General features: G+C 44.7%; 1 protein-coding gene across 3 annotated transcripts in view; it reads left to right on the forward strand.

The window, feature by feature from the left end:
* LOC106609762 (plexin-A4) overlaps window positions 1–24758 on the forward strand; it is a 493355-nt gene that overhangs the window by 299930 nt on the left and 168667 nt on the right. For all 3 annotated transcript variants that reach the window (XM_045722278.1, XM_045722276.1, XM_045722277.1), the window contains exon 5: window positions 10257–10357. In XM_045722278.1, coding sequence (XP_045578234.1) covers window positions 10257–10357 — 101 coding nt within the window. The remainder of the gene's footprint in view (window positions 1–10256; window positions 10358–24758) is intronic.

Here is a 24758-nt window from a genome sequence, read left to right on the forward strand (position 1 = left end):
TAGATAATAATAAGGTATTTGAGGTAGATATGTACATGAAGGCAGGGTAAAGTGACTAGGCATCAGGATAGATAATAATAAGGTATTTGAGGTAGATATGTACATGAAGGCAGGTTAGAGTGACTAGGCATCAGGATAGATGATAATAAGGGTAAAATAAAGAACAGAGTAACAGCAGCAAATGATGAGTGTAAATTTGTGTTTGTGTGTGAGTGAGTGTGCATGTATGTATATTTGTTTGTGTGGTGTCATTTCGGTATGCATGTGTGTGTGTGTGTGTGTGTGTGTGTGTATGTGTGTGTATGTTGTTTTTGAATATGTGAGGGATTTGTGTGGGAATGGCAGTGTAGTGTGAATGAGTGTGTGTATGGTGTGTATATATTGTCTAGAGAGTGTGTATATGGTGTGTATATATAGTCTGGAGAGTGTGTATTTGGTGTGTATATATAGTTTGGAGAATGTGTATTTGGTGTGTATATATAGTCTAGTGAGTGTGTATATATAGTCTAGTGAGTGTGTATATATAGTCTAGTGAGTGTATATATATATAGTCTAGTGAGTGTGTATATATAGTCTAGTGAGTGTGTATATATAGTCTAGTGAGTGTGTATATATAGTCTAGTGAGTGCGCATATATAGTCTAGTGAGTGTATATATATAGTCTAGTGAGTGTGTATATATAGTCTAGTGAGTGTGTATATATAGTCTAGTGATTGTGTATATATAGTCTAGTGAGTGTGTATTTATAGTCTAGTGAGTGTGTATATGTAGTCTAGTGAGTGTGTATATATAGTCTATTGAGTGTGTATTTATAGTCTAGTGAGTGTGTATATATAGTCTAGTGAGTGTGTATATATAGTCTAGTGAGTGTGTATTTATAGTCTAGTGAGTGTGTATATGTAGTCTAGTGAGTGTGTATTTATAGTCTAGTGAGTGTGTGTAGAGTCGGTGCAGATAGTTCGGGTACCATTAATTGACTATTTAGCATTCTTATGGCTTGTTGATAGAAGCTGTCTCTTAGCTTGTTGGTCCACGAGCTAATGCTCCGGTACCGTTTACGTGACGGTAGCAGAGTGAGCAGTCTATTGCTTGTGTGGCTGGAGTCTTTGGCAATTTTTCAGGCCTTCCTCTGACACCGCCTGGTATAGAGGTCCTGGATGGCAGGAAGCTCGGCCCCAGTGATGTACTTGGGCTGTACTCATCACCCTTTGTAGCGCTTTGCAGTCAAGGGAGGTACAATTGCCATACCAAGTGATGATGCAACCAGTCAAGATGCTCTCGATGGTGTAGTTGTAGACATTTTTGAGGATCTGAGGGCCCATGCCAAATCTTTTCAACCTCTTAAGGGGGAAGAGGTGATGCCGTGCCCTCTTCATGACTGTGCAGTTGTGTGTGAACCATGTTAAGTCCTTAGTGATGAGGACGCCTGGGACCTTAAAGCTTTCGACCCGCTCCACAACAGCCCCATCGATGTGGATGGGGTGTGCTCTCCCCTCTTTGTCCTACCAGAGATTGGCTAAGGATAGCATCTCATAGTGGAGGCTGGCTAGTGTAAGCATATCCTAGCAGGGCTAATATCGTAGCAAAGCTAGCATATAGCCTATATATAAGCTAGCTTAGCATAATTTAGCCTCACATAGACTTCTAGCAGCCACATCTAGCGGCATTAGCACAGGCAACAAAATCACTCAAGGCTCACACAAATAAATCTTCTTTAAAATGCCACCTGTCCAGCTATAGTTTTGAATCATCTCCCCCTGAGACGAGACATTTGTCTCATTTAGTCGGGAAAAGAGATCTAATGCTGCAGTTATCCAGTCCCCTGGGCCCTGTAGTCAGTCTCAGTATCGTCACGTTGATTCCATTTAAAAGATGGCCGCCTTATTCAACTTTAGATCTTTGAGCCCCTCTTTCTTCACTCCATCTTCAGAACAGAGGGAACTGAAAGTAATGGGTCATGTTGCAGTCGTTTGTCATCCGCTGACACTCTCGACAAGACAATGGATGCGTTTCCCGCACGACCTCTGGGACGTCAAATGAAAACAATATTAAACCTGCACGCAGCCATTAGCCGGGTGTGTTCACAGAGTAAATAATACGGCACAGGGGCTTCTGATGAATTAAATCACGTCAGCCACCATAAGGCCACTCGCCATCATGTGTTTCCCACTCCATTGACACCAATGTCAACCCTCCAACGAGGCAGAGAGAGGGGGGTGGAGGGACGGATGGAAAGAGAGGAAGAGGTGGGGTGGGGGGAGATGGTTGTGAGAAAGAGAGAGACAGACAGAGAGGTGAAAGTGAAGGAATAACAGTAGTCATTTGTGTGAAAAAAATATGCGATGATAGATAGAATGAGGGAGAGAGAGAGATATTCAGTGAGGGAAAAAAGTATTTGATCCCCTGCTGATTTTGTACGTTTGCCCACTGACAAAGAAATGATCAGTCTATAATTTTAATGGGAGGTTTATTTGAACAGTGAGAGACAGAATAACAACAAAAATATCCAGAAAAACGCATGTCAAAAATGTTATAAATTGATTTGCATTTTAATGAGGGAAATAAGTATTTGACCCCTCTGCAAAACATGACTTAGTACTTGGTGACAAAACCCTTGTTGGCAATAACAGAGGTCAGACGTTTCTTGTAGTTGGCCACCAGGTTTGCACACATCTCAGGAGGGATTTTGTCCCACTCCTCTTTGCAGATCTTCTCCAAGTCATTAAGGTTTTGAGGCTGACGTTTGGCAACTCGAACCTTCAGCTCCCTCCACAGATTTTCTATGGGATTAAGGTCTGGAGACTGGCTAGGCCACTCCAGGACCTTAATGTGCTTCTTCTTGAGCCACTCCTTTGTTGCCTTGGCCGTGTGTTTTGGGTCATTGTCATGCTGGAATACCCATCCACGACCCATTTTCAATGTCCTGGCTGAGGGAAGGAGGTTGTCACCCAAGATTTGACGATACATGGCCCCGTCCATCGTCCCTTTGATGCGGTGAAGTTGTCCTGTCCCCTTAGCAGAAAAACACCCCCAAAGCATAATGTTTCCACCTCCATGTTTGACGGTGGGGATGGTATTCTTGGGGTCATAGGCAGCATTCCTCCTCCTCCAAACACGGCGAGTTGAGTTGATGCCAAAGAGCTCCATTTTGGTGTCATCTGACCACAACACTTTCACCCAGTTGTCCTCTGAATCATTCAGATGTTCATTGGCAAACTTCAGACGGGCATGTATATGTGCTTTCTTGAGCAGGGGGACCTTGCGGGCGCTGCAGGATTTCAGTCCTTGACGTGTAGTGTGTTACCAATTGTTTTCTTGGTGACTATGGTCCCAGTTGCCTTGAGATCATTGACAAGATCCTCCCGTGTAGTTCTGGGCTGATTCCTCACCGTTCTCATGATCATTGCAACTCCACGAGGTGAGACCTTGCATGGAGCCCCAGGCCGAGGGAGATTGACAGTTCTTTTGTGTTTCTGTTGTCACCTTCTCACCAACCTGCTTGGCGATGGTCTTGTAGCCCATTCCAGCCTTGTGTAGGTCTACAATCTTGTCCCTGACATCCTTGGAGAGCTCTTTGGTCTTGGCCATGGTGGAGAGTTTGGAATCTGATTGATTGATTGCTTCTTTGGACAGGTGTCTTTTATACAAGTAACAAACTGAGATTAGGAGAATAGGAGTGTGCTCCTAATCTCAGCTCGTTACCTGTATAAAAGACACCTGGGAGCCAGAAATCTTTCTGATTGAGAGGGGGTCAAATACTTATTTCCCTCATTAAAATGCAAATCAATTTATACAATTTTTGAAATGCGTTTTTCTGGATTTTATGTTGTTATTCTGTCTCTCACTGTTCAAATAAACCTCCCATTAAATTTATAGACTGATCATTTCTTTGTCAGTGGGCAAACGAACAAAATCAGCAGGGGATCAAATACTTTTTTCCCTCACTGTATATTAAACAGGTAATGTGTGTGTGTGGAAGTGATGGCTGATTGTTAACGTGAGTGTGTGTTCAGACACAGTTTTATGACACGGCGCTTGTCAGTGTGCTTTCTCTGGGCAAGTCAGTGGCAGCGATAGAGACTGATGAAGAGCCGTGGCCTGATTGGCTGGGGGTGCCTGGTGCGGACAGCGGCGAACGGTGTCACGGCAGCCATTGTTCTTCGGCCGCTCGGCGACATCACTTCCTTCATGTATTTGTTGATTTTCTGTTTCGGCCAGTGGTCTGTACAAACACAACTACAGCCTGGGGATAAGAGAACACACACACACACACACACGCATTCAGGCGCACACAGGAGCACATAATGTACAACTCTGATCAGTTCAGTTCAGGCTCTGATCAGTCCCTACACCCAAAGAAGGGCACTGCGTTCATCCACCTCTGGCCTGCTCGCCTCCCTACCTCTGCGGAAGCACAGTTCCCGCTCAGCCCAGTCAAAACTGTTCGCTGCTCTGTCACCCCAATGGTGGAACAAGCTCCCTCACGACGCCAGGACAGCAGAGTCAATCACCACCTTCCGGAGACACCTGAAACCCCACCTCTTTAAGGAATACCTAGGATAGGATAAAGTAATCCTTCTAACCCTCCCCCCTACCCTCCACCCCAAAAAATATATAGATGTACTATTGTAAAGTGGTTGTTCCACTGGATATCATAAGGTGAATGCACCAATTTGTAAGTCGCTCTGGCTAAGAGCGTCTGCTAAAGGACGTAAATGTAAATGTGTACAACCACACACACCCTACGCACACACACACACTGCACATATTTATTTTACACGCACACACACACACACACACACACACACACACACACACACACACACACACACACACACACACACACACACACACACACACACACACACACACACTAAAGCTCCTAGAGTGGTCCCATGACAAACCTCATCTAATGACAGCCACTTGATTAGAAACTAATGAACAACTTCATAGCAGAGGAATACAACAGTTTGATTTCTCAGACAGACAGGGAGCTGCATGTTCTTTGGCTCCACTTTAATTTGCTTCCCTCAGATTGGAGAGGTTTGGCTCTAGGTGAAATTCTCTGGCTGGGTTTGTGTGCTTAATTAGGACAGAGCAGGGGAGGAATAGAGATGAGCCAGGCGGATTAGACTTCATAACAAAACCCAGGCCAGGTTTAATAAATGAAACATCTACCTCCCTACTGCTGCTGAGTGGAGGGGCTCCGGCATTAAGCAAGATTTGGAGGGAGGAGAGAGAAGGGGAAATAGGGAAAAGAGGTAAGGAGAGAGAGGGAGGGATGGAGAGAGAGAGGGGGACAGAGGTAAGGAGATAAGGACAGAGAGGGAGGGAGGGAGAGAGAAGGGGACAGAGGTAAGGAGATAAGGAGAGAGAGGGAGGAGAGAGAGAGAAGGGGACAGAGGGAAGTAGGTAAGGAGACAGAGGGAGAGAGAGGGGGACATAGGTAAGGAGGTAAGGAGAGAGAGGGAGGGAGGGAGAGAGAAGGGGACAGAGGGAAGGAGATAAGAAGAGAGAAGGGGACAGAGGGAAGGAGAAAATGAGAGAGGGAGGGAGGGAGAGAGAGGGGGACAGAGGTAAGGAGGTAAGGAAAGAGAGGGAGGGAGAGAGAAGGGGACAGAGGGAAGGAGGTAAGGAGAGAGAGGGAGGGAGAGAGAAGTCAAGGGAATTTGTCATTGATGAGCTCTTAATGACCTCGCTGAAGACTTCCTACGGAAGTGGACGGATGCACTGAGTTTACACACATGCAATCTTATAAACAAACTAATGTGCACACATACCTTCATTATAACCACTGTCACATGCACACATATGCACACACACACACACACACACACACACACACACACACACACACACACACACACACACACACACACACACACACACACACACTACACCACCCTCCCCTCCTGATAAAGGAGAATCCACTTAGAACAGTACAGATAGATGAAGGAGAATCCCTCTTAGAACAGTACAGGTAGATGAAGGAGAATCCCTCTTAGAACAGTACAGGTAGATGAAGGAGAATCATCTTAGAACAGTACAGATAGATGAAGGAGAACCCTCTTAGAACAGTACAGGTAGATGAAGGAGAACCCTCTTAGAACAGTACAGGTAGATGAAGGAGAACCCTCTTAGAACAGTACAGATAGATGAAGGAGAATCTTCTTAGAACAGTACAGGTAGATGAAGGAGAACCCTCTTAGAACAGTACAGGTAGATGAAGGAGAATCCTCTTAGAACAGTACAGATAGATGAAGGAGAATCTGCTTAGAACAGTACAGATAGATGAAGGAGAATCCTCTTAGAACAGTACAGGTAGATGAAGGACAATCTGCTTAGAACAGTACAGGTAGATGAAGGAGAATCCTCTTAGAACAGTACAGATAGATGAAGGAGAATCCTCTTAGAACAGTACAGGTAGATGAAGGAGAATCCTCTTAGAACAGTACAGGTAGATGAAGGAGAACCCTCTTAGAACAGTACAGATAGATGAAGGAGAACCCTCTTAGAACAGTACAGATAGATGAAGGAGAATCCTCTTAGAACAGTACAGGTAGATGAAGGAGAATCCTCTTAGAACAGTACAGGTAGATGAAGGAGAACCCTCTTAGAACAGTACAGATAGATGAAGGAGAATCCACTTAGAACAGTACAGGTAGATGAAGGAGAACCCTCTTAGAACAGTACAGATAGATGAAGGAGAATCCTCTTAGAACAGTACAGATAGATGAAGGAGAACCCTCTTAGAACAGTACAGGTAGATGAAGGAGAACCCTCTTAGAACAGTACAGGTAGATGAAGGAGAACCCTCTTAGAACAGTACAGGTAGATGAAGGAGAATCCTCTTAGAACAGTACAGATAGATGAAGGAGAACCATCTTAGAACAGTACAGGTAGATGAAGGAGAACCCTCTTAGAACAGTACAGGTAGATGAAGGAGTAATACCCAAATAGATTTACTGGTAATGAGGGTCCTCTTGTCTCCTTTTCCACCCCACTGCTCCACTGGGCAGAGGTCTCTCTCTCTCTCTCTCTCTCTCTATTCAATTCAATTCAACGGGCTTTATTGGCATGGGAAACATATGTTTACATCGCTAAAACAAGTGAAATGGATAAACAACAGTGAAATAAAGATTAAAAAGTGACACATACAAGTTCCAAAAGAATAAAGACATTTCAAATCTCATATTATGTCTATATACAGTTTTGTAGCGATGTGCAAAAAGTTAAAGTACAGAAGGAAAAATAAATGAATATGGGTTGTATTTACAATGGTGTTTGTTCTTCACTGGTTGCCCTTTTCTTGTGGCAACAGGTCACAAATCTTGCTGCTGTGATGGCACACTGTGGTATTTCACAAAATCGAAATGGGAGTTTATCAAAATTGGATTTGTTTATGAATTCTTTGTGGATCTGTGTGGATCTGAGGTTAATATGTGTCTCTAATACTGTCATACATTTGACAGGAGGTTAGGAAGTGCAGCTCAGTTTCCACCACATTTTGTGGGCAGTGTGCACATAGCCTGTCTTCTCTTGAGAGCCAGGTCTACCTACGACGACCTTTCTCTCTCTCTCTCTCTCTAGCTATGGATGCTAAGGCTAATCTAAGCTAGCATTGCTAACTGTCATGCATTGAGATTACAGTCAGATTTAGCATTGTTTTGGTAGTTTAGCATGTGAATGTTTCGATGCTGACATCCTATGCACCTCTCTTGGAGGTGTCATTTTGTATCATCTTGTGAGCACCTTGATATATTGTTGGAGAGAACTTGTCTGAAGCGATAGGCTAGCTGCCATTCCAATTCTCCCATCTTGTAATAGCTTTGCTCAGCAGGATAAGAACAGTGTGAAAACACGTTGTTTGTCTCCCACACGTGGTCTATCACAGAATGTATCAGATCACATATTTGTGTGTGTGTGCGTAAATACGCACGTGTGTGCGTGCATTCTTGTGTGTCTATGTGTGTGTCTGCCTGTGTGTGTGTGTGTGTGTGTACTTGAGGGGGCTGCTGCAATCTCCCTGGTGCAGCATGATTCTGTCAGCACATCTCTCACACACACACACACAAGTAACCACACACGCACACACACAGATATCACTTGGTTCAGATCTCTTTCACACATGTAGATCGTGAGAGGCTGGCAGGGAGACATGGAGATGCTGTGAAATAGACCCTCTTTTCTCCTCCTCTCGCTCTCTCTGTCTCTCTGTCTCTCTCTCTCTCTCTCTCTCTCTCTCTCTCTCTCTCTCTCTCTCTCTCTCTCTCTCTTCTCTCTCTCTCTCGTTATCTGCCTGTGTGTGTGTCTCCCTGTCTCTCAGTGTCTGGTCCTATAAATAGGGGATGCTGGCTGGCTCTAGCCTCTTGCCTGAATTAATGGAGGAGGGTGGAGATCAGAGACACAGCCAAGAGGAATCCTGCCTCCTACAGTAGCTAAATAATGAATTAGAAACACAACCTCGTGTGTGTGTGTGTGTGTGTGTGTGTGTGTGTGTGTGTGTGTGTGTGTGTGTGTGTGTGTGTGTGTGTGTGTGTGTGTGTGTGTGTGTGTGTGTGTGTGTGTGTGTGTGTGTGTGTGTGTGTGTGTGTGTGTTTGTGTTTGGTTTTACTATCCTTGTGGGGACCAGAAGTAAGACAAGGAGAATTCTGACAAGTGGGGACATTTTAGGCTTTTGAGTTAGGGTTAGGATTACAATTAGGGCTTAGATTTAGGGTTAGGGCTTATGTTTAGGGTTAGGAGTTATGGGTTTGCGGTTAAGGTTAGGTTAAAGGTTAGGTTTAGGTTTAGCCTTAGGGGTTAAGGAAAATAGGATTTTGAATGGGAATCAATTGTTTGGTCCCCACACGGATACAGCTAGAGAATTTCACTCAGGGTTGCGTTATAGTCTTTATATGGATAAATGCTGTATGCAGGGAGAGAGGCACAGTGTAAGCGTGCGTTCAAATGGCACTCTATTCCCTATGTAGTGCACTTCTCCCTAGTCTGTCTGGAGAGGAGAGATGGGTTCTCCCTAGTCTGTCTGGAGAGGAGAGATGGGTTCTCCCTAGTCTGTCTGGAGAGGAGAGATGGGTTCTCCCTAGTCTGTCTGGAGAGGAGAGATGGGTTCTCCCTAGTCTGTCTGGAGGAAATGACTGCTCTTCCACCCTGCACTCTCTCCTCTCCTCCACAATAGAAAATATCAATTTAAAAATATTGTAAAAAGCATCACGTTTTAAGCCACTTTGATCTCACCCGAGGGTAAAATCTGAGATAATGTTCTCTGATACGTTTTACTACGTTATGAATAGCATCAACCTTTACACTTACTAAATGTCAGGGCAGTTACCCTGTGAGTGTTAGCATGGGCGAGCTACTTCCATTTTCCTCAAAAACCTTTCCCAGGTAATTGCATAGTTTCTCATCTGCAAGAGTATTTTGGTGGATTTTTTTTAGGCAGAAATGTTGGATGCATCCACAGAAAATTTTTAACTTCCAGCAAAGCTGTAAATGTCCTACACTGATGTATGGAAGGTGTCACCAAAGCATGATTTAACTTTTCTAGATATAGAGATGCTCCACCGAGCAGGAAAGAGTCATTTCCTTTTTTGGAGTGGGAGGGGGGTTAGTATAGTTTATACACACACACACACACACACACACACACACACACACACACACACACACACACACACACACACACACACCAATATCATGAACAGCAGTGCCTCTCTATAAACCCATAGTGATGGGACATGATGTCCCTGTGAATATCTCCTTTCTCTCTGCCCCTTCCCCCCTCCCTGCTGTCACCCACGACCAATTTGAGTGACAGCGGTCATCCTCCAATGACGGCTCATTAATCAAATGCAGTTGACACTGGGAGTGCTCAATGCTGTTACCATGGAGACAAGGAGGACCTCTCCTGTCTGTTTCAGCCCTACCCAGAGCACTGGCACGCAATACCAATGCCAGTCAGTGCCAGTCAATGCCAGTCAGCGTTGGCATGGTTATAAATCATAGTGATTAACTATAAACCAGAGATGTGTCCAATATGTATTGACTGAAGAGGAGTGAAGGGTGTCTGTGTGTGACCTGATATTGTGTCCTGGTGGAATGTGGAATTGATCATTAAATAACCCAACACCCATACCTTCACTCATACTCCCCTCCTTCTCTCCTCCTCTCTTTCTCACTTCCTCTCCTTCACTCCTACCTTGTTTCTCTGTCTGAAGCCAGGCTATAACTGTGTGTATCTCTCTCTCTCTGTGTAGATGACGAGGGTACCAGTGGAAGCCTGTGGCCAGTACTCCACCTGCAGCGAGTGTCTGGGCTCAGGAGACCCTCACTGTGGCTGGTGTGTCCTGCATAACATGTAAGTGCAATACAAAGCATTTTATATCAGTTTGAAGTTTTCTGAAATGTTTTCTACAATACTGCTGTCGAGTGGTATTGATCAAATGTGACTCCTGAACAGACAGGTGGCCTGTGTTTGGCTGGGTGGGTTGAGTAGGGATGAGACGCCTGGGCCATGCCCAATGCACTTAGGGGCCTTACCGCCACTCCCAGACTCAGATAGGGTTCCTGGGGATAGGCATGCTGCCAGCCCCCCTCAGATCCATTACCAACCAAAACCCCTGGCCTCATTTACCTTCCAGAAACCAGACTCCTCTGGGAGTACAAAGACAATGATTACTGCCAGGGCACTGATGGACACAGGGAGACAGGACAGGGAGACAGGACAGGAGACATTAAGGCAGACAGGGAGACAGGACAGGGAGACAGGACAGGGAGACAGGACAGGGAGACATTACAGGGAGAGAGGTCAGGGAGACAGGACAGGGAGACATGACAGGGAGACAGGACAGCGAGACATTACAGGGAGAGAGGTCAGGGAGACAGGACAGGGAGACAGGACAGGGAGACAGGACAGGGAGACAGGACAGGGAGACATTACAGGGAGAGAGGTCAGGGAGACAGGACAGGGAGACAGGACAGGGAGACAGGACAGGGAGACAGGACAGGGAGACATTACAGGGAGAGAGGTCAGGGAGACAGGACAGGGAGACAGGACAGGGAGACAGGACAGGGAGACATTACAGGGAGCGAGGTCAGGGAGACAGGACAGGGAGAGAGGGAGGGAGAAAACTCAGAAGAACTTAGGGTGGACGTGGGTATAGTGATAGCCCACACATAGTCTCTCTCTAACTCTCTCATTCTCTCTCTCTCTCTACCCCTCTCTCTCTCTCTCTCTTTCTCTCTCTCTCTTTCTCTCTCTCTCTCGCTCTCTCTCTCTCTCTCCCTCTTTCTCTCTAACTGTCTTTCTCTTTTTCTTTCACTCACTCACTCTATTCTGTATACTTCTGGCCCTTCTTTGGACACTGTGTTAACTAACCTCCAGACGAGCTTCAATGCCATTCAACTCTCCTTCCGTGGCCTTGTATTTAAGAGCCAACTGCTCTTAAATACAAGTAAAACTAAATGCATGCTCTTCAACCGATCGCTGCCTGCACCTGCCCACCCGTCCAGCATCACTACTCTGGACGGTTCTGACTTAGAATATGTGGACAACTACAAATACCTAGGTGTCTGGTTAGACTGTAAACTCTCCTTCCAGACTCACATCAAACATCTCCAATCCAAAGTTAAATCTAGAATTGGCTTCCTATTTCGCAACAAAGCATCTTTCACTCATGCTGCCAAACATACCCTCTTAAAACTGACCATCCTACCGATCCTCGACTTTGGCAATGTCATTTGCAAAATAGCCTCCAATACCCTACTCAATAAATTGGATGCAGTCTTTCACAGTGCCATCTGTTTTGTCACCAAAGCCCCATATACTACCCACCACTGCGACCTGTACGCTCTCGTTGGCTGACCCTCGCTTCATACTCGTCGCCAAACCCACTGGCTCCAGGTCATCTACAAGACCCTGCTAGGTAAAGTCCCCCCTTATCTCCGCTCGCTGGTCACCATAGCAGTACCCACCTGTAGCACGCGCTCCAGCAGGTATATCTCTCTGCTCACCCCCAAAGCCAATTCCTCCTTCGGCCGCCTCTCCTTCCAGTTCTCTACTGCCAATGACTGGAACGAACTACAAAAATCTCTAAAACTGGAAACACTTATCTCCCTCACTAGCTTTAAGCACCAGCTCACAGACTACTGCACCTGTACATAGCCCATCTATAATTTAGCCCAAACAACTCCCTCTTCCCCTACTGTATTTATTTATTTTGCTCCTTTGCACCCCATTATTTCTATTTCTACTTTGGACTTTCTTCCACTGCAAATCTACCATTCCAGTGTTTTACTTGCTATATTGTATTTACTTCGCCACCATGGCCTTTTTTGCCTTTACCTCCCTTATCTCACCTCATTTGCTCACATTGTATATAGACTTATTTTTCTACTATATTATTGACTGTATGTTTGTTTTACTCCATGTGTAACTCTGTGTTGTTGTATGTGTCAAACTGCTTGCTTTATCTTGGCCAAGTCGCAATTGTAAATGAGAACTTGTTCTCAACTTGCCTACCTGGTTAAATAAAGGTGAAATAAAAAACATTTTAAAATTAGAAATTTGTCTCCCTCTTTTTCTCTCTTTCTCTCACTCACTCTTTCTCTCACTCACTGACTCACTCACTTTCTCTCTATCTATCTCTCTGTCTTTCACTCTGTCTCTCACACACACATTGTCACTGCCAATCCCCCATACCCCCACTCCATCCCCCCCTCCACTGTATTGGAGTCAGAGATAGTGCTGGCTAGAGGCCCTAGGGGCCAGGTATATTTCCCACTCCACTTTAAATTGAAAATTGGATTCTTGTGCTCTTGCTGATCGCCCTGGGGTGGTGTGTGTGTGTGTGTGTGTGTGTGTGTGTGTGTGTGTGTGTGTGTGTGTGTGTGTGTGTGTGTGTGTGTGTGTGTGTGTGTGTGTGTGTGTGTGTGTGTGTGTGTGTGTGTGTGTGTGTGTGTGTGTGTGTGTGTGTGCCTCCACTCCCTACCCCTCCTCTGTGTATCGGTGGAGCACATCTCAGGCAGGTGTGCTTAGCACCTCCAGCCCTACACAGCCCTGCTGGCACACAGAGAACCATGGAAGGGCAGAGAAGCTGCAGCTACTGTGACAGAGAAAACACAGTGGAACTAAAGCATTACACCATAAAGCACAGGGATGGGAGCGACAGACTGGAAGAGAGACAGAGAGATATACACTGAACAAAAATATAAACGCAACATGTAAAGTGTTGTTCCCATACGCACAAAAAGCATATTTGTTTACATTCCTAGTGGTGAGCATTTCTCCTCTGCCAAGATAATCCATCCACCTGACAGGTGTGGCATATTAAGAAGCTGATTAACAGCATGATCATCACACAGGTGCACCTTGTGCTGGGGACAATAAAAGGCCACTCTAAAATGTGCAGTTTTGTCACAGAACAAAATGCGACAGTGTGCAATTGACATGCTGATTGTAGGAATGTCCACCAGAACTGTTACCAGATTATTTAATGTTAATTTCTCTACCATAAACCACCTCCAACATCGTTTTAGAGAATCTGGCAGTACATCCAACCGGCCTCAAAACAGCAGACCATGTGTATGGCGTCATGTCGGCGAGTAGTTTGCTGATGTTGTGAACAGAGTTCCCCATGGTGGCGGTGGGGTTATGGTATAGGCAGGTATGGTTTGGGATCCTGAGGCCCATTGTGTGTCCCATTTCTTTTAAGGTATTTGTGACCAACAGATGCATATCTGTATTCCCAGTCATGTGAAATCCATAGATTAGGGCCTAATGAATTTATTTAAATTGATTGATTTCCTCATATGAACTGTAACTCAGTAAAATCTTTGAAATTGTTGCATATTGCGTTATATTTTTGTTCAGTATATTTACACAGTGCCTTCAGAAAGTACTCACACCCCTTGACTTTTTCCACATTTTGTTGTGTTAGAGCCTGAATTTAAAATTGATTAAATTGAGATTTTTTAGATCACTGGCCTACACACAATACCCCATCAAATTGATGGAAAGTGGTGGGGAAAAACATACATCATTATACAATCCATGTATACAAACAACAAGTGTGCGGTTAAAATTGGCAAAAAAACACCCATTTCTTTCCACAGGGCCAGGGGGGGAGACAGGGATGCAGCTTAAGCCCCACCCTTTTCAACATATATATCAACGAATTGGCGAGGGCACTAGAACAGTCTGCATCACCCTACTAGACTCTGAAGTCAAATGTCTACTATTTGTAGATGATCGGGTGCTTCTGTACAGATTTTGTCAGACCTGGGCCCTGACAGTAAATCTCAGTAAGACAAAAATAATGGTGGTACAAAAAACATCCAGTTGTCAGGACCACAAATACAAATTCCATCTAGACACTAGAACACACAAAAAAACTATACATACCTCGGTCTAAACATCAGGTAACACCAAATAATGCATGCACAGCAGAATTAGGCCGATACCCACTAATTATCAAAATCCAGAAAAGAGCCGTTAAATTCTACAACCACCTAAAAGGAAGCGATTCCCAAACCTTCCATAACAAAGCCAACACCTACAGAGAAATTAACCTGGAAAAGAGCCCCCTAAGCAAGCTGGTCCTGAGTCTCTGTCTACAAACACAAACAGACCCCACATAGTCCCAGGACAGCAACACAATTAGACCCAACCAAATCATGAGAAAACAAAAAGATAATTACTTGACACATTGGAAAGTATTTACAAAAAAAATAGAATGCTATTTGGCCCTAAACAGAGAGTACACAGTGGCAGAATACCTGACCACTGTGACTGACCCAAACTTAAGAAAATCTTTGACTATGTACAGACTCAGTGAGCATAGCCTTGCTATTGAGAAAGGCAGCCGATGGCAGACTTGGCTCTTAAGAGAAGACAGACTATGTGCACACTGCCCACAAAATGAGGTGGAAACTGAGCTGCACTTCCTAACCTCCTGGCAAATGTATGCCCATATTAGAGACACGTATTTCCCTCAGATTACACAGACCCAGAAAGAAATCGAAAACAAATTCAATTTTGATAAACTCCCATAGCTATTGGGTGAAATACCCCAGTGTGCAATCACAGCAGCAAGATGTGTAACCTGTTGTCACAAGAAAAAGGCAACCAGTGAAGAACAAACACAAATGTAAATACAACCCATATTTCTGTTTATTTATTTTCCCTTTTGTACTTTAACTATTTTCACATCCTTACAACACTTTATTAAGACATAATGTACATAATGTACTTCCTGCGCCGACAGAGATGGCCGCCTCGCTTTGCGTTCCTAGGAAACTATGCAGTATTTTGTTTTTTTATGTATTATTTCTTATATTGTTACCCCAGGAAATCTTAAGTTTTATTACATACTGTCGGGAGGAACTATTGGATATAAGAGCAACGTCAACTCACCAACATTACGACCAGGAATACGACTTTCCCGAAGCAGATCCTCTGTTTGGTCCACCACCCAGGACAATGGATCGGATCCCAGCCGGTGACCCAAAACAACGGCGTCGCAGAAGGGGCAGACGGAGCGGTCTTCTGGTCAGGCTCCGTAGACGGGCACATCGCGCACCACTCCCGAGTATACTACTCGCCAATGTCCAGTCTCTTGACAACAAGGTAGACGAAATCCGAGCAAGGGTTGCCTTCCAGAGAGACATCAGAGGTTGTAACATTCTTTGTTTCACGGAAACATGGCTCACTTGGGATACATTATCAGAGTCGATACAGCCACCTGGTTTCTTCACGCATCGCGCTGACAGAAACAAACATCACTCTGGTAAGAAGAAGAGCGGGGGTGTATGCTTTATGATTAACGAGACGTGGGGTGATCATAACAACATACAGGAGCTCAAGTAATTTTGTTCACCTGACCTAGAATTCCTTACAATCAAATGCCGACCGCATTATCTACCAAGAGAATTCTCTTCTATTATAATCACAGTCGTGTATATCCCCCCAAGCAGACACATCGACAGCCCTGAAAGAACTTCATTGGACTCTATGTAAACTGGAAACCACATATCCTGAGGCTGCATTCATTGTAGCTGGGTATTTTATCAAGGCTAATCTGAAAACAAGGCTCCCTAAATTTTATCAGCATATCGAAAGCACGACCCAGGCTGGCAAAACCCTTGATCATTGTTATTCTAACTTCCGCGACGCATACAAAGCCCTCCCCCGCCCTCCTTTCAGAAATTCTGACCACGACTCCATTTTGTTGCTCCCAGCCTATAGACAGAAACTAAAACAGGAAACGCCCGTGCTCAGGTCTGTTCAACGCTGGTCCGACCAATCGGATTCCACACTTCAAGATTGCTTCGATCACATGGACTGGGATATGTTCCGCATAGCTTCGGACAACAACATTGATGAATACGCTGATTCGGTGAGCGAGTTTATTAGCAAGTGCATCGGTGATGTTGTACCCACAGCGACTATTAAAACCTTCCCCAAACAGAAACCGTGGATTGATTGCAGCATTCGCGGAAAACTGATAGCGAGAACCACGGCTTTTAATCAGGGCAAAGCGACTGGAAACATGACCGAATACAAACAGTGTAGCTATTCCCTCCGCAAGGCAATCAAACAAGCTAAGCGTCAGTATAGAGACAAAGTAGAGTCGCAATTCAACGGCTCAGACACGAGAGGTATGTGGCAGGGTCTACAGTCAATCACGGACTACAAAAGAAAACCAGCCCCGTCGCGGACCACGATGTCTTGCTCCCAGACAAACTAAACAACTTCTTTGCTCGCTTTGAGGACAATACAGTGGCACTGACAGGGCTCGCTTCCAAAACCTGCGGCCTCTCCTTCACTGCAGCCAATGTGAGTAAAACATTTAAACGTGTTAACCCTCGCAAGGCTGCCGGCCCAGACGGCATCCCTAGCCGCGTCCTCAGAGCATGCGCAGACCAGCTGGCTGGTGTGTTTTTACGGACATATTCAGTCAATCCTTATCCCAGTCTGCTGTTCCCACATGCTTCAAGAGGGCCACCATTGTTCCTGTTCCCAAGAAAGCTAAGGTAACTGAGGTAAATGACTATCACCCCGTAGCACTCACTAATGTCATCATGAAGTGCTTTGAGAGACTAGTCAAGGACCATATCACCTCCACCCTACCTGACAACCTAGACCCATTCCAATTTGCTTACCGCCCCAATAGGTCCACAGACGACACAATCACACTGCACACTGCCCTAACCCATCTGGACAAGAGGAATACCTATGTAAGAATGCTGTTCATTGACTACAGCTCAGCATTTAACACCTAAGTACCCTCCAAACTCGTCATTAAGCTTGAGACCCCCGGTCTCGACTCCGCCCTGTGCAACTGGGTCCTGGACTTCCTGACGGGCCGCCCCCAGGTGGTGAGGGTAGGAAACAACATCTCCACCCCGCTGATCCTCAACACTGGGGACCCACAAGGGTGCGTTCTCAGCCCTCTCCTGTACTCCCTGTTCACCCATGACTGCGTGGCCATGCACGCCTCCAACTCTTATGATCAAGTTTGCAGACGACACTACAGTGGTAGGCTTGATTACCAACAACGACGAGACGGCCTACAGGGAGGAGGTGAGGGCCCTCGGAGTGTGGTGTCAGGAAAAAAACCTCACACTCAATGTCAACAAAACAAAGGCAATGATCGTGGACTTCAGGAAACAGCAGAGGGAGCAGCCCCCTATCCACATCGACGGGACAGTAGTGGAGAAGGTGGAAAGTTTTATGTTCCTTGGCGTACACATCACAGACAAACTGAAATGGTCCACCCACACAGACAGCGTGGTGAAGAAGGCGCAGCAGCGCCTCTTCAACCTCAGGAGGCTGAAGAAATGTGGCTTGTCACCAAAACACTCAACTTTTACAGATGCACAATCGAGAGCATCCTGTCGGGCTGTATCACCGCCTGGTATGGCAACTGCTCCGCCCACAACCGTAAGGCTCTCCAGAGGGTAGTGAGGTCTGCACAACGCATCACCGGGGGCAAACTACCTGCCCTCCAGGACACCTACACCACCCGATGTCACAGGAAGGCCAAAAAGATCATCAAGGACAACAACCACCCGAGCCACTGCCTGTTCACCCCGCTATCATCCAGAAGGCGAAGTCACTACAGGTGCACCAAAGCGGGGACTGAGACACTGAAAAACAGCTTCTATCTCAAGGCCATTAGACTGTTAAACAGCCATCACTAACATTGAGTGGCTGCTGCCAACATACTGACTCAACTCTAGCCACTTTAATCATAAAAAATTGGATGTAATAAATGTATCACTAGCCACTTTAAACAATGCCACTTAATAAATTGTTTACATACCCTATATTACTCATCTCATATGTATATACTGTACTCTATACCATCTACTGCATCTTGCCTATGCTGTTCGGCCATCGCTCATCCATATACTTTTATGTACATATTCTTATCCATTCCTTACATTTGTGTGCATAAGGTAGTTGTTGTGAAATTGTTAGATTACTTGTTAGATATTACTGCATGGTCGGAACTAGAAGCACAAGCATTTTGCTACACTCGCATTAACATCTGCTAACCATGTGTATGTGACAAATACAATTTGATTTGATTTGATATGACATTTGAAATGTCTTTATTCTTTTGGAACTTGTTCACTGTAAATTTGTATTGTTTATTTAACTTTTGTTTATTATCTATTTCATTTGTTTTGGCAATGTTAACTTATGTTTCCCATGCCAGTAAAGCCCCTTGAATTGAAATTGAATTGCAAAAAACAGAGAACACTGCTAGTAAGTGAGGAAAGAGTGACGCAGAGAGAGCTAGTGACAGAGGGAAAGAAAGGAGGGGCTTGTAAAGTGTGCGTGTGCGTGTGCATGTGTGTGTGTGTGTGTGTGTGTGTGTGTGTGTGTGTGTCTGGTTGACGTCTCAGGGGTGGAGAGTGCATTAGCAGACAGAGGACACAGCCTTGGTGTGTCTGTGTTGTTCCACCACTGGAGGTCAAAGGAAAAGTCACAAAGTGAGACCTTGTTTGTGTCATCTCTTCCCCTCTCCTTCAGTGTCTCACCATAGACTCTATTCATCTCTTTCTCCTCTCCTTCAGTGTCTCACCATAGACTCTATTCATCTCTTTCTCCTCTCCTTCAGTGTCTCACCATAGACTCTATTCATCTCTTTCTCCTCTCCTTCAGTGTCTCACCATAGACTCTATTCATCTCTTCCCCTCTCCTTCAGTGTCTCACCATAGACTCTTTTCATCTCTTTCTCCTCTCCTTCAGTGTCTCACCATAGACTCTCTATTCATCTCTTTCTCCTCTCCTTCAGCGTCTCACCATAGACTCTATTCATCTCTTTCTCCTCGCCTTCAGTGTCTCACCATAGACTCTATTCATCTCTTTCTCCTCTCCTTCAGTGTCTCACCATAGACTCTATTCATCTCTTTCTCCTCTCCTTCAGTGTCTCACCATAGACTCTATTCATCTCTTCCCCTCTCCTTCAGTGTCTCACCATAGACTCTATTCATCTCTTTCTCCTCTCCTTCAGTGTCTCACCATAGACTCTATTCATCTCTTCCCCTCTCCTTCAGTGTCTCACCATAGACTCTATTCATCTCTTCCCCTCTCCTTCAGTGTCTCACCATAGACTCTATTCATCTCTTTCTCCTCTCCTTCAGTGTCTCACCATAGACTCTATTCATCTCTTTCTCCTCTCCTTCAGTGTCTCACCATAGACTCTATTCATCTCTTTCTCCTCTCCTTCAGTGTCTCACCATAGACTCTATTCATCTCTTTCTCCTCTCCTTCAGTGTCTCACCATAGACTCTATTCATCTCTTTCTCCTCTCCTTCAGTGTCTCACCATAGACTCTATTCATCTCTTCTCTTAGTTAGTTAGTTTGGTAGGTCATGCATGTTGCTGGGATGTAAACATTGAGTTGTATTTGTTGGTGTCTGATGTAAGGCTACACACAATGAGTTTTGTGTGTTACATCACATAATACTCGTTATGACACAACACAATCATTACACAATACTCATTATGACACAACACAATCATTACACAATAATCATTATGACACAACACAACCATTACACAATACTCATTATGACACAACACAATCATTACACAATACTCATTATGACACAACACAATCATTACACAATACTCATTATGACACAACACAATCATTACACAATACTCATTATGACACAACACAATCATTACACAATACTCATTATGACACAACACAACCATTACACAATACTCATTATGACACAGCACAACCATTACACAATACTCATTATGACACAACACAACCATTACACAATACTCATTATGACACAACACAACCATTACACAATACTCATTATGACACAACACAACCATTACACAATACTCATTATGACACAACACAATCATTACACAATACTCATTATGACACAACACAACCATTACACAATACTCATTATGACACAGCACAACCATTACACAATACTCATTATGACACAACACAATCATTACACAATACTCATTATGACACAGCACAATCATTACACAATACTCATTATGACACAACACAATCATAACACAATACTCATTAAGACACAACACAACCATTACCCAATACTCATTATGACACAACACAACCATTACACAATACTCATTATGACACAACACAATCATTACACAATACTCATTATGACACAACACAACCATTACACAATACTCATTATGACACAACACAACCATTACACAATACTCATTATGACACAACACAATCATTACACAATAATCATTATGACACAACACAACCATTACACAATACTCATTATGACACAACACAACCATTACACAATAATCATTATGACACAACACAACCATTACACAATACTCATTATGACACAACACAACCATTACACAATACTCATTATGACACAGCACAACCATTACACAATACTCATTATGACACAGCACAACCATTACACAATAATCATAAAACACAACACACGATAATGTTTATAGATATAAATTGTCATAATAATAATAAGAAGAAGAAGAAGATGCCAGTATTTGTGGATAAACAGAGGTAATTGCTGTTAATGGGTTAGGATCCCCGTTATATTTAGCAGAAGCAGCAGCTATTCTTCCTGTACTGATACACTGATAGACAAGGACAGTCACGCATATTTAAAATACAACCATATACAATACAACAACAACAATTATACAAATAATACAACAAAAGTAATGTATGTGTTAGTGTGTCTGTGTGTTAGTGTGTCTCTGTGTTAGTGTGTCTCTGTGTTAGTGTGTCTGTGTGTTAGTGTGTTAGTGTGTCTGTGTGTTAGTGTGTCTGTGTGTTAGTGTGTCTGTGTGTTAGTGTGTTAGTGTGTTAGTGTGTCTGTGTGTTAGTGTGTTAGTGTGTCTGTGTGTCTGTGTGTTAGTGTGTTAGTGTGTCTGTGTGTTAGTGTGTTAGTGTGTCTGTGTGTTAGTGTGTTAGTGTGTTAGTGTGTCTGTGTGTTAGTGTGTCTGTGTGTTAGTATGTTAGTATGTTAGTGTGTCTGTGTGTTAGTCTGTCTGTGTGTTAGTGTGTCTGTGTGTTAGTGTGTCTGTGTGTTAGTATGTTAGTGTGTCTGTGTGTTAGTCTGTCTGTGTGTTAGTGTGTCTGTGTGTTAGTGTGTCTGTGTGTTAGTGTGTCTGTGTGTTAGTGTGTCTGTGTGTTAGTATGTTAGTGTGTTAGTGTGTCTGTGTGTTAGTCTGTCTGTGTGTTAGTGTGTCAGTGTGTTAGTGTGTCTTTGTGTCTGAGTGTCTGTGTGTCTGTGTGTTAGTGTGTCTGTGTGTTAGTGTGTCTGTGTGTTATTGTGTCTGTGTGTTAGTGTGTCTGTGTGTTAGTGTGTCTGTGTGTCAGTGTGTCTGTGTGTTAGTGTGTCTGTGTGTCTGTGTGTTAGTGTGTCTGTGTGTTAGTGTGTCTGTGTGTTAGTGTGTCTGTGTGTCTGTGTGTCTGTGTGTCTGTGTGTTAGTGTGTTAGTGTGTGGGTGTGTCTGTGTGTTAGTGTGTGTGTGTGTGTGTGTGTGTCTGTGTGTCTGTGTGTCTGTGTGTGTGTGTTAGTGTGTCTGTGTGTGTGTGTGTGTTAGTGTGTGTGTGTGTTAGTGTGTGTGTGTGTGTGTCTGTGTGTCTGTGTGTCTGTGTGTGTGTGTGTTAGTGTGTCTGTGTGTGTGTGTGTTAGTGTGTCTGTGTGTTAGTGTGTCTGTGTGTGTGTGTGTGTTAGTGTGTCTGTGTGTGTGTGTGTTAGTGTGTCTGTGTGTGTGTGTGTGTGTTAGTGTGTCTGTGTGTCTGTGTGTCTGTGTGTTAGTGTGTCTGTGTGTCTGTGTGTCTGTGTGTTAGTGTGTTAGTGTGTCTGTGTGTGTGTGTGTGTGTTAGTGTGTCTGTGTCTCTGTGTGTCTGTGTGTCTGTGTGTTAGTGTGTTAGTGTGTCTGTGTGTGTGTGTGTCCTCATAGTCCTCTCTGTTCCATGAGATGTTGTTTAATCCATGTTTTAAAGGTCACTTTGCTGTTTGCTGAGTTAATGGAGATGGAAGATAGTTCCATGTGATCATGACTCTGTATAATACTGTACGTTGCCATGAATTTGTTTTGGACTTGGGGACTGTGAAGAGACCCCTGGTGGAATGTCTTGTGGGGTATCTATGGGAGTCTGATTGCGTAGGTAATGTAATCAGGTGAATAGCAGCAGTTGGCTATAGACATGGGGTTCTGGCCTGTCACAGCCATTGGTGTGTGACTGCCAGCCAGCCAGCCAGCCAGCCAGCCAGCCAGCCAGCCAGCCAGCCAGCCAGAGTTATAGGTCTATTGACCTGGATGTCCTTAAAGGCAGAGGTAATTTATGGCCACAGATTGTTCTGTCAGATCGGGCCAGATACAATACCACTTGTCTCATCTATTCCTCCAAGCGAGCACTCGCCAGCCTTGCTGTTGTCTTGTCCTGCAGTTGAATTAGTGTCAAGAGGAGAGGAGGAGGAGGAGAAGGGAAAATAACAGAAATTGGTCACTTACAGGCGGTCTCTCCACTGTAGGGGAACATGGATTAGAGAGGGGTTGGTTGGTACTACCCAGATGGGGCATAGATGGGTCTCTGGTCTGTACCACATCAGCCTCTCTGTCTGTTAGTTCTTATTTGATTGAACCCTTATTTCACCAGGTAAGTGTACTGTGAACACATTTTCATTTACAGCAACGACCTGGGGAATAGTTACAGGGGAGAGGAGGGGGGATGAATGAGCCAATTGGAAGCTGGGGATAATTAGGTGACCGTGATGGTATGAGAGCCAGATTGGGAACACCCCTACTCTTAAGATAAGTGCAATGGGTTCTTTAGTGACCACAGAGATTCAGGACACCCATTATAACGTCCCATCCGAATGTCTCCAATCACTGCCCTGGCGCATTGGGATATTTTTTAGACCAGAGGAAAGAGTGCCTCCTACTGGCCCTCCAACACCACTTCCAGCAGCATGTGGTCTCCCATCCAGAGACCGACCAGAACTGTCCTTGTTTAGCTTCAGCAGCGGGATGCAGGGTGGTATGCTGCTGGCTGTTCTGTCTGGCTGTTATTCTCTGTCTGCTGCAGTCAGGAAGTATAGAGCGTCTGCTGGTTGTTCAGTTTTCTGACCCTGTTCACCACTCAGGATCTGCCTTCCTGTCTTTCTCTGCTCGGTCCTTCTCTCTCTTTCTCTCTCTCTCTCTCTCTCTCTATATATCTCTATCTCTCTCTCTCTATCTCTCTCTCTCTCTCTCTCTCTCTCTCTCTCTCTCTCACTCTCGCTTGCTCTCTTTCTCTTGCTCTCTCTCTCTCTCGCTCGCTCTTTCTCTCTCTCTCTCTTTCTCTTTCTATCTTTTTCTCTCTCTCTCTCTCTTTCTCTCTCTCTCTTTCTCTCTCTCTCTTTCTCTCTATCTCTTTCTCTCTCTCTCTCTCTCTCTCTCTCTCTCTCTCTCTCTCACACACACACACACTCTCCCCCTTCCTCTCTCTCTCTCTCTCTCTCTTTCTCTCACTCTCTATATCCCTCTGTCTTTACATAATTTTTATCCATCCCACCCTGTCTTGTCTGTGTCCTTTTCTCTATTCGTCTACTCCTTGCTCTCTCTCTCTCTCTTTAGCGCCGTCTCTCTCCGTCTCTCTTTTCTCATGGCCCATGCCCAGAATAGTAGAATAGTGAGTGGGTGAGTGTGTTAGTGAGCAAAGGAGGAGGGTACAGAAACATAGAAACAGCATCTCACTCTGATGGAGACACAGGACATCTGATCTCTGGTGCCCCTCCACCTTGCTAGTCTGATTGATTGGCTGAGTTTACCCCCCCCCCCCCCGAATACTTAACAGGGTCCAGGTAACTTGAGCCCCCCGCAGCGACAGGACCACAGAGCCCTGGGGCGGCAGCCTTGTGTCCCAAGAACCATGTTTTGTCAGCTGTAAACTCATAACACACTGTTCCATGGTTAGAACGACCAATTCAAAACATAACTCAAACAACCGCCTTGTCTTTTTTCAGGTCTCCAAGTATTGTTTTTGAAGATGGGCGGAGGGGGGAAAGGGGGGGCAGAGTCGACGGTGCAACGGGGGGGGGGGGGAGTGAAGGAAGAGATATATAGTCGCTGTCAGAGGCCCCCAATCTTTCACCGCGAACGGCTGGTTAGTCCGTCGCCAAGCCGCGGATTCCTACATTAAAAGGATTCCAATAAAACCCTGGGAAAATGTTCGGTTGGACGTGCCAGGCATTTTCAAT

Source organism: Salmo salar, chromosome ssa07 (assembly GCF_905237065.1).
Source record: "Salmo salar chromosome ssa07, Ssal_v3.1, whole genome shotgun sequence".
NCBI lineage: Eukaryota > Metazoa > Chordata > Actinopteri > Salmoniformes > Salmonidae > Salmo > Salmo salar.